The 11,157-nt window shown below is 50.1% G+C and overlaps 1 protein-coding gene across 1 annotated transcript in view; it reads left to right on the top strand.

Moving 5' to 3' along the window:
* Positions 1 to 11,157, top strand: part of MSI2 (musashi RNA binding protein 2) — a gene marked incomplete at its 3' end in the record, with an annotated part of 201,277 nt that overhangs the window by 123,200 nt on the left and 66,920 nt on the right. The window contains exon 4 of the mRNA XM_017730873.1: positions 2,071 to 2,119. Within this exon, the coding sequence (XP_017586362.1) occupies positions 2,071 to 2,119 (49 nt within the window). The remainder of the gene's footprint in view (positions 1 to 2,070; positions 2,120 to 11,157) is intronic.

The following is an 11,157-nucleotide window of genomic DNA, read 5'->3' on the forward strand; positions in this document are numbered from 1 at the left end:
GGGGCGCTGCTGCCAGCAGCGGCTGAGACGTGGCCATGCTGGAGTGAGAGCAGAGTCATGTTGTGCCTCACCTGACATGTCTTCTCCCCCTAACCATCACAGCAGCCTTTTTGAAGTCCTCAGTAACATCCTTGCGGGAGGAGGTGTCATTTTGGCAGGACGGTGTGGGTCCAGCCTGGAGAGCTTCCATGCAGGGTCGGGGGACAGGGGACCTCCTTGGGCTGCTGCGTCTGTGTTCCTGGGCATCCAAGAGCTCTCCAGGCTCTGGAGGCAGAAAAGTTTGATACTAAACCTTTTGCATCAGGGATTGAGTAGAGACAGAGTGTGGCTGGTGCGGGGGCCGAGGAGGCACCGGGAGCTGCGATGCCCCAGGAAACGGCAGCAGGTGCAACGTGTAATTTTTGGTTCTAGTGAGGCCAAGACCTGTGAGAATGAAAAATAAAGATAGCTGAGCAAACATAACCCTGGAGCAGAGATAAGCAGGGTGAAGGGCAGCCTGGTCCTTATCTGCCTCCTGGTATTGCTCATCCTGGTGAGTTTTCCCCCTTGGAGGGAAGACAGAGACAGCAGGACAAACGGCTCTGTGCTTAATGCAGTTTGGGTTTTTCAGTGCATCAGCATCTTTAGGTCTCAGCCAAGATGGGTATCAGGAGACCTGTAGTTCTGCACTTTCTCAGGCCATTGCTAGCACTTTCTGCAAACCATTTTGACTAAAAAAGTTACAAACAACTTAGGGGAGAAACAGGTTTTCAGATGAATTTTAGGCATCACATAAAGTTTTGCTGCACTGGTTTTTTTTGCTGTCTCCTGAAACATATTTCAGTCCCTCAGAAACTCAGGAGGTTCAAGCTGTGTTTTCACTACCTTCCCAAACTCCTTCTGCCCAGCCAAGGTTGAGATGTAATTTTTCACAGACATAGGCTGGATGTCTGTCTGCTGCCTAAGAGGGCATTTGGGGGGACAGGGAGACCTTCGGTGGCACACTGTGACATGAGGAGAGCGTGTAACTGCATTGTAATCACTCAGCTAAAACAAATGATTCATAGAAAGCCAGAATGCAAGCACAAGGAAGTACAGAAAAATTACCGGTGGAAAAAAAATCCAAAAACCTCAAACAAAAGTCCCAAAGCCACACCCCCCAGCCAAGCAGCAGATCCTTTAGAGGATAAAACCTTTTCTTTAAAGTTCTTCTTCCTTCCTGCAACACCTTCTGCAATTCACTGTTACAGGTTTTCATCATCCCTGAGTTTACAACAGGGAATTGCAAGTCTGTAATTTCATCTCAGAGCTTGCCCAGGACGTGTCTGGTGGCACACGGGACCCACCTGCCCCCGCTCCTGCAGCCTCAGAGCACCAGCTCAAGGTGTGATAATGCTGGGAAATCAACCCCAGCACAATATCCTTGTGCAATAAGTGCAAAATTTTAGGTGTGGCTGCACAGATTAAATGGAGGTGGAATAAATCATGCAAATCCTAATGAAAGTTGAAAGCAATTTGGTTGCACTTCAATACATTTCATCAGTCATCTCTCTTCTGAAGTGGAAATGCCGAGCCTGATGCGAATTAAACTTCCTCCCTCCTCCCTCTTCCCTCTCCTCCAGCTTTTCAAAGGCCCTTTTGAAAACCTCTGAATACCTTTCTTGGCTGACCAGATTTTACCCTGCTCATACCTCTTTTAACCTAATTCTCAGCCAAGACAGTGTCTCTAATTTGGAGAAGTCATGGGCTTGATTTGCATCCACAGTTCCTCCCTTGGCCCTTTCTTGTCTCCCTGCAAAAGGGAGATGAGGCACGGCCAGGGACTGATGTGAAATGGAAGAGCTGCTGAAATATTTGGCTGTTTAGGGCCAACACTTTCAGTGGTCACTTTTCCGCTTCAGGATCAGATGTCAGCCAGGGCCGGGAGGGGGAAAGCAACAGGTTTCCAAAATGAGGAGCTGCCTCTGGCCAAAACCAAGGAGTTCTGCTCCATCCAGGCTGCTCCTGCTGTGTCCCCCCTCCCTGGTGTGTGTGCTGAGTTCGAGTTGCCAGCGTATGTTAAAGCACAGCTCTCCCCTCTTTGTCTTGCAGGTAGAGGATGCCATGCTAATGTTTGACAAGACGACCAACAGGCATAGAGGTAAGAGGGGTTGGGAGCTCTGACCTTGCAGTGTTGTGGCAGCTTCTGCATGGGGGAGCCAAAACCGCATTCAGTGTGATGAGCTGGTGGCCAAATCCATGGTGCTAAATCCCTCTGTCCTGCAGGTAGCACAGGGAGGGGCTGCTTGGCATGGCATGCCTCATGCACCGGATTTTCTTGTTAGAAGTGACTTTCCTGGTCAGTCTAATGACCTTACTTTGGGAGGACCATTGTCAGGCTCCCTGGAGAGGGTAAATCCCGTGGAGCTGGATGTGCTGAGGCTGCCGGGAAGCAGCGGGTTTGTACCGAGGTGGCTGGCATTAGTTAAGCTGGGCATAAGGCCAGTTAAGCTGAAACACCAGGAAATGAAGGTGCTAAAGCCATCCACTGGGATTTCAAGTGTGCTGGAGTTGTGAAACTGAGTGAGGGCTGCTCGTCCTCCGGTGGTGGTAGCTCTAAACAAGCAGGATCTCCAGAAGAGGAATTTCTCTGCACATATTTCTCGAGAGAGACGAGGTTTCATCATTCCTTGTACAGCTCTGTGAAGAGGAGCTGAGGATTATTTTCTCTGTCACGGCCATTCTTTTCAGTGGAAATAAACGATGCTGCTGTGCCTTTCAGAGAGCTGTTCCCATTCCCTCTGCATTCCCGAGCTCTGGCAGCACTGCGTTCTGCTGGGAGCAGCCAACAGGAGCTGCCCTGGGGACAGGCCCCAAGGCCCAGTTCCCTGCCCTCCACTGGAGATGGATTTTCTGCCGTGGTGCTGGGAGGCAGCGCGTGGCTCCTGCCCCCGTGCGCGGGCTCGGCGCCGGGGCTGCCGCTGGCTCCGGCCCCGGGGTTGATCTGGTTGTTGTCTCAGGCACGGAGGTGGCAGCTGCTCTAAGTGGTCTGGGGAGGCTGCCAGGGGGTGGGAAGGAGCTTGTGCCCATCCAGGATGGGAGCCCCGGGAAGGGGAGAGGGGGACAGCTGCCTCCCCTCACCTTCATCTCCCCACAGGGTCAGCAGAGCTGACCCCAGCGTGCTCTGAACCCTCACTGCTCTGATGTTTGCTGTAACAAGAAACTCAGTGTGAGCAGATGGCTGGGTGAGTCAGGCAAGCCTCCGGGATAGCATTCCCTCCCTCTCCCTCCAGCAGCTCCCTCCCAGGCACTGATTCCTCTCCAAAGTCAGGGATCATAGTACCCTGGAAAGTTCAGCAGTGAGCACAAGAATTGCTCAGGAAGATCAGCTTTTCCGAGCCACAGAGGGTGTGTGAACAGCCAGTGCCTATCCATTTGTAACAGGGACCTGTTTAAAGCTCTTACTTAGGTTGAAAAGTTCAACCCCTGACAACTTTCTTTTATGTCCAGGGAATTTTCCACCCTTCTCCACGCAGTCACCCTTAAACGGGCCATAAATACTCTTCTCCATTCAGGATGTCGGCACGTTGTTTGTTGCGTTCAAAAGCTGCCTGATGTGGAGCTTTGGTGCTGGGCACAAGGGCCCCATGGCTCTGTGGTCTAGGAGCAAGGAGAGCTGAGGGGTCTGGTCCCAGCAAGGCATGTACTCAGCAGGTTTGGCCTCTGAGACAGGTGGAAGTAGTCTCAATTTGCTGAAATGTCCAAAATCCTGGAGCTGGGTTCCCACCTGGCTGTGCCTGCAGTGAGCCACCTTGTGCCTGCTCTGCCCAGGCTCTGCTGCCGGGGTGGGCGGGAGGCTGTGCAGGGACATTAAAGCAGAGCAGTGGTGTGTGAGCCCTTCCTGTGCTTTCTGCAGGATGCTTGTCTGGTGTTCCTCAAGGTGACCCCTGCTCTGTCCCCCGCCAGTGGCTCTGTGCTGCTGTAAGCACTTCCCGAGGTGGGAGGGCACGGCAAGTGGTGTCTGTGCTCTGCTAGTGCTGAGCTGTGCTCTAGCAGCCCTACTTCAGCGTTTCTGTGCTCTTTGGGGAGCCTGCAGCAGTGTGCCAGGGAGCCTGCAGGTTTGAACCTGGGTAATGAGCCCCAAAGGACCAAAGCAGGCTCCAAATGCCAATGTGATGTTACCCCACAACCTCCCCTGTGCTCCACAGAGTCAGGCTCTGCACCCAGGTCTGTCATGCTGGGGACAGGGTGGGCTGGAGTCCCTCTCCTGGCAAAGAAGGGAGTTCTCTGGCATCCAGGAGAGTGAGCTCTGTTTGGGAGGCTGTATCCCAGGGAACAGGCTTACCCTGTTGAAGGACAATGCTGCCTGTTTGCTGGGATTAGCCAAAAATCCTGCGACTGGGGAAGCCCGGACGGTGCCGAGGGGCTGCACAGCTGCCAAAGGAGAGAGAGGACTGAGCTCTGGGTCCTTACCCCTGCAAAGTACAGGTGGAAGGAAAAATCAAGTGTAAAAGGCAGAGTGAGAGTCCTCTTCATCTTCACGCTTGAATTTATCCAGCCTTTTGTGGCATTTTTTCCTGCTCTGTACAGGTAGCTACGCTAATCAGCCTAATGAACTGGCTCAGGGCTGTGGTGATGAAGTGAATTCTGCCGCCTCGACTGCCAATAAAATCACCCCAGATTTTACAAATTGTGACACTCTGATTGTGTTGGAAGCATGTTTAAAATGCGGTAGTGTGCAGCAACAGTGTTAATGGCAATTCTTAAAACCACTTGTGGGTTGCAATCTGTATCTTCAAATTAGCCACGGGAAAGAGGAATGGCAGATAAAATATCCGCTGTGGTTTGCTGTCGTTAGTCTATGCCTGGAATAATCATCGTGGGCACGGAAAGGGAAAAGGATTAAAATTCACTCCCTACTGCTAGAAGGCGAGATAAATTTCCTTGCAAGCAAATCGAGAGGGTTTGTTGACATAATTCTGGCACGTGTGTGTTGCTCCTGTGTGTGTATTTGGGGAGTGTGTAACTCACCTGCACCAGCTCTGCTTGGTGGAAATGCAGAGACTGAACCAGGCAGAGGAAGAGGGATTTTCAAAACTGCTCACCCTGGATTGAAAACCCCACCCAAAATAAAACTTCGTGCCTGGCATGGAGCACTTTGCCTCTGTGGTGGGCTTGATCTTGGAGGTCTTTTCCAACCTCAGCGATTCTATGATTCTATAACCTTAAAAATGCCATCAGGCCAGTCATGCTGTGCCTCTGCTGGAGTATGTTAATGTCCAGCTATTCCTGGATGTTCTCTAAGGAAAATAAGACTCAGCTCTTACATTTCATGCTGATCTATTTAGCTGTATTAAAGGCAGGCTGCAAAATCTGAGAGTTTAATTGGAGTGGTTAATTTTGGAGTATTGTAGGCAAGACAATCCCAATAATCACTGGGATGTCTCCTTCCAAAGGGTCTCCTGGCTGTGACAGTGGGCACACAGAGAACCAGCACTTGGTAAATATCCCTGGGTCAGCTTGTTTAGGTGCCCTTTCTTTTTGGAAAGAAAGCATTGGTGATCCTCTATTTCTGTACTACTGTATTTCTGCACTCCTCTAAAAACCACACACATAAGTTCTCCCAACATTCTGGCAGATCACTTCTGTCACTTTCTTCACTGCCTAAAATTTCATAGAGCTGAAAATTACTGGGTCAATCTTGAAAGGATTCAGTAATTGGAAAGAAAGAAAAAAAAAGAGGGTGGTGTTATTTTGTTACCCTTGCAAAGTGCAGATAAAATCTAGAGTCCAGCATTAGTTATTGATCTTTGGGGGTGAAGGGAGCCTGGCAGGATGATGATGTCCTTCTAACTTCATTATGGAGAGGAGCTCCAGGAAGCATTTCAGTGTGCTGGGGTGGGGGCCGTGCCCTTGGGCTCTGCTGCGCCGGGCGATCCTGATCCCGCAGCCAGGGAGGGTTTGTTGTTTCCAGCAAAGCTGAGAAAAAGCACCAGACCAGCAGGCTGCTTGTGGAGGAAGAGGAGGGAAGGGACAGTTAGATCAGTTGAGGGGTGCAAGAGCAGCCTGTCCTGAGTTGATCCCAGCATGAGGTAGAGATAGGCCGGGAGAAGGGGGTACAGTGGTTCTGTATCTCAGTGGGACGCTCTTGGTCCCAGCCCTGGGTAATCCCTGCCCAGCCTGTGCTTGTTCCATGGGTGCCTGCAGCCTTCAGCCACCCCAGAAGCTGTCCAGGACCTGCATCCCAGCAGCCCCACATCTTGGACTCGCAAAAAGCCTAAGATGTTGAGTGACTGAATCCCCCAAGCTGTAATTGCGGGTATTGAGTGTAATACTATATGTTTTTCAAAGCCGTCCAGCCCCCAGAGTTATTTTCATATCAATTAACCCTCTTGCACAGTTAAGGATGGCAGCAGAGAGAGGAGGGAAGTGACAGCCTGTGATTTGGAGTCCTTTAATCTTAAAACTAAACAAAATTAAAGCGAGGCAGGCTGTCTGTGGGGTGCAGACAACATCCTACGTGTTAGGGGTTAAACCATATCCAGAGACAGACGCTGATGGCGGCAGAGCTCTGCGGTCACTTGGGTTTCTGCAGCTGATGCAGAGTTCTCCCTGCTTCCCATGCTGCAAGGAGGGTGCCCAGGCAGGGGCTGGGGGGCACCTGGGTGTGCCTGGGGCTGGGTGATGGGTGAGCATCCCTCTGGCTCCCAGGCCCTTGCAGGAGGTGCCCACCATGCCCTGAGCGGGACACCAGGAGACCACTAGCACCCACGCATGGCATCGTGGACACTGCTGTGCCCAAGGCTGGGGGTTGATCTGAACCCACAGAACTCAGACTGAGAGGTTGGTGCCCCCCATGGCACTAAAACCACACCCCAGAGCACAGGGGCTCTCCCATCCTTCCCACGGGCTCCGCTCTCAAGGAGGAAGGTGAGGGTCATGTCCATCCAGCAGATTCCAGTGCATGAAAGTAATTGTCCAGGTGGAAGCAGTTGGTGTAATAGTTGTGTTTATTGGGAGAGACAGGAGTGGTGCTGTTAGAGAGATATCAGCTGTGCCTTGGTGAAGGAGGAGGCTTTTCTGAGGAGAAAAAATAGCCTTTTGTGTTCTGTCTAGCTGGACCTTGGTTCTGGAGCTGATCTCTGAGGTTATAATTGATATTTTTATAGATGAGATATAAATATAATTAAGTCACTGCAATTATTTGTTTATCGCCATCTCCCTCAAGTCAGGCAAGGTCATGTGCATTTAAAAATACGTCCCCAGGCAGTTTTGAGTAAAGAGTAGTTAAAATATATAGAAATAATTGCCTAATTTGGTCATTTTGAGAGTAGCTTTTCTTGGCAGCAGCCTGGCTATAGCACCGAGTATCCTTAGAACTGGTCAGAGGGAGCCTTCCCTCAGGTCACAGATTGTGCTTTTTAGGAGGCTGGGGCTGAGCGAGAGCTGCTCCAGCAGGTTTGACCCACAGATTTGGGGAAAAGCATCCATAGACACGGTGATGATGTTTTTTTAAAACAGAAAGTGCTTTAAGGGCTTTGGATGAAAAGTGTGACATAAGCTATAAATGGAGGCAGTGTTATTGTTATTGCTTTCCGAGATGAGATGGGCTTTTATTCCCCTGTCAGCTGTATCACTTCATAAATGGGACTCCAGAGAGTGCGGTTGTTTTGCGGGAAGCTCTGGCTCCACACCGCTCCCTCCCCGTGAAATCCATCCCAGGGACCTGGGGCTGGCAACGGAGAGATTTAACCCTTGGTGACAGAGCTGAGGAGTGTTCATCTTCTCCGGAGGATCGGGGAGCAGTAGCTGCACACAGAGGGTTTGGAGCAATTTTTAAGCAAATATTTGCTTCTAAACTTCACGTGAGGGCTGTGAAGATTCATTAGTTAATGTTATTTACCATTTACACACCTATCAGTGAACACCATCAGTCACACCTGTCTGTTTAGATTGCAGCAGTGACATGTGCCATGTTAATATTTTATATGTGTGTGTTTTTAATATTACATCCCCCCTTATAAATATTCATTTCTTAAACACATTAACGGCTGCAGCGCTGCAGAGCAGCCCTGACATCTCTGCTCCGTGTCACCAGTTCTCCAGGCTGGGGGATCCAGGGTAGGAGCTGGGATGGCAGCAGCATGAGGAGAGCTGCTCTGCTCTCAGGGCTGGGGGCCACTTCCCAAGTTTCCTATTTGGCACCAGTTTGTTGCCCTTAGGCTCTCATCAGGTGATGGGGACTGTGAGTGTCCCCCAGGGGCAGGGTGACAGCTGTTCTGGGGCAGTGCCATGCCCGTGGCTCGCCCAGCTCTGTCCTGCTCTGTCCTGCTCCCTGCTTTGGTGTTAATAAACACAAAACAAAAAGGAAAAGCTGCCAATTCTTGGATCCATCTCCCTTGTCTTTTAATTTCCTGGCTGGTGCACCTGATGTGAAGTGTAAAAATAAACACAGGCCAGTGTGAGCCCCGCATCCCAGCGGGCTCCAGTTTGGAATAGCAAATCAGGCTCCTGGCCACGCTTTTCCAGGCGATTATGGAACGTCTCAGGTGGTTACAGTCATCCTGCCCCTGGCCTCACGCTGGATAATGCCACCTGAGGCTTGGAATAATTGCCCGGCTCTGGACTGTCTGTCAGACCTTATTGCTTAATTTTATACCCATAATGAAAATTCCATCCAGAGGACGAGACGGAGCGAGCAGCTGCCCTGGCTGGGGTGCACCCAAGGAAGAGATGCCTGTGGATGCTTTCTCTGAAGAAGGGGAGAGGCTCCACTTGCAGCAGCACTCGAGAAAGGGGCTGGTGTTTTTATTTTCTTGTTTAACAAACAAACTGCAATAGTAATACTGATTAGGAAAAAAAATCCCTCCAGCCTCCAGTAAAGGCTGCAAACTCAGCCCAACAATTCATTTGGAACCTCCAGTATCAGAGACTTTACGTTAAATACCAACTTAAAAGCACGTTGTAAAGAACAGTCAGGTTGTAAACTCATTTGTATCTTGTCTTCATGGCCATCACAGGTGAAGAAATCACTTAATTCTCTGTGCCCAGAAGGAGAGCCCTGTGCAGCCTGACCTTTCTGACCTGGATTTATCCAGCATCCTTTCAATCAGCCCTTGTGCAGGTTGAGGAGATGGTGGCTGAAGGGCTCAGACCCCAGCGCTCACCCTCCCCAGGATGGAACAGCTCAGGAAGGAGCCTCAGAGCCAGAGTGCACAACTGTCTGGGGAAATGCAGCATCTTCTGTGGCACCTGTGCACAGGATCTTAAACAGCTTTTCAAATATCAGTTGAGTTTTCTGGGGTGCAGTAAAGGATGGTTTTGCAGATCCGAGGCTGATATCCTGATGCCGCAGGTGGGAAAGCAGAGGCACAGAGATGGGAGAGGGCAGTGCTGCTCTTGTAGGTGTCTGTGGTGTCCAGGGCAGGACCACGGGCAGGAATGAGGCATTTCCTTCCCATGGAACTATTGTTCATGGTCTTTGTCTTGAAGAGAAAAATCTTCATTCACTTAGTCCTGAAGTGCATCAATACCAATGCAGCTAAACCACAGTTGTACTGGAGAGGGCAGAGGAAATCAGCAGAGCCACCTGGTCTCTGCAAGGTTCTTGAGGAAACATAAAGTGAGCATTGTGCAAATATTTCAGAAGTTTTCTAAATGATGATCATGGTTCTGTCACGCTTGCAGGGGGTGAGCTTGTGTCAGAGACACCACATCGTGTGCCCGGCTGAGGCTGCCTTGAGAGTGAGGTCATTTAATACGAGCTCAGTTTGCCTTCTCAGTGTCACTGCCGAGCAGCCAGCTTGAGTGACAGAGAAATTAGCACAAATCCTGATGATCTCTGAGCAGAAAGAAACCCTAAAAGCCACAAATAAGTTCTTGCTTATGAATCTACCCAGCTGATGGAACCCAACCCCTTTTGCTTCCTGAATGCAGGAGCCAAGTGATTAGCAAGGAGCACTCTGAGCCTTGTGGGACTGTTTGGAAATGTTAATTGAGGAAAGGCCAGAAACGGGAGAACAAAATGCAGCATTTCCATAGACGGGCAGTCTGCATACAACAGGCAGAATTAAAATCAGCATGGTGACCTTGAGAAAACAGGCAGCTCCTCGCAACGTGCCCAAAAATGTGATATGAAAATGGGGAGAGACGCTGCCTCACTCGCTCCCTGGTGTGTTGATTCCTTCTCCCAGTGGATCACAGGGAGCAGACTGGGCAAGTCCTCTCCAGCGTGCACAGGGGGAGCTTTTGTTTTTCACAGACCTGTGCTTTCTCTTGGTTGAGTTTGATAATGAATCTTTTGGAGCCCTCGCAGTGAAGGTGAGGAGGATGTTGCAGAGAAGGGGCTGGTTTGTCGCCCTGGACTGAGTCGCCTCCATCGTTGCGCCTGGGCCCCTTGTGCCTTTAATTGCACAAGGTCATTGCCATATGTAAAAACCTCCTGGTGATTTTTTTAAACAGATAACACATCCTCTATCCCCTAAATCTTGAGATTCAGCAGAAACAGAGGTTACACAGATAACGCTGGTAACGAAGCTTTTGCCTCTGAGCCTCCATCAGAGCAGGCTCTGCCACTTGTTCTCCCCTGTCCTCACATCCCTGGCTGGGGTTCTGTTTCTGGACGTTAAAAGTGTTGGGAGTTCGGGGGGGGGATGCTCATCCGAGCTGTAGGTGCACAGGTGTACAGATACCTGAACATGTGCTCAAGTGTGTGTCCCTCCTGGGGGAGCAGCAATTGCTCCCAGGGTTGTTTCTGCAAGGCAGAAGCTGCAAGTGACTCTGTTGCCAAAGGAGGGCTTGTCAGGGGGGTGGAAATTGAAGGTTTCTTTAATTAGTTTGATTAATATGTCCTGGCATGGAGTGATTTTGCTTATGCTATGTGGTTTTTGTATATATAAGCTGAAGTAAAAACATCTGGTGCTTTTTTCACTGGATCCGATAGAATAAGTTGAAAAACGGCTTCTTTCAGAAAACTGCAGGTCGGCACATTTGGGTTGTGGGTTTTATCTTTTTAATTTATTGAGTGTTTTCTGGACCAGAAAACTACCTTCAGCTAGAGTAGTAACTCAGTGATTGCTCCCCATTTTAAAACACCTTCCCAGTGCCAAGAGCTTCCTGAATTCTCTGCTGTGGGAGGAAATCAGGAGTGAAGAGATCCAGTACCGTTAATCCTCCTCAGCCCTCCCGTGAGTGATTCCA

The sequence above is a fragment of the Corvus brachyrhynchos genome, unplaced genomic scaffold, assembly GCF_000691975.1.
Source record: "Corvus brachyrhynchos isolate BGI_N302 unplaced genomic scaffold, ASM69197v1 scaffold283, whole genome shotgun sequence".
Classification (NCBI taxonomy): Eukaryota; Metazoa; Chordata; class Aves; order Passeriformes; family Corvidae; genus Corvus; species Corvus brachyrhynchos.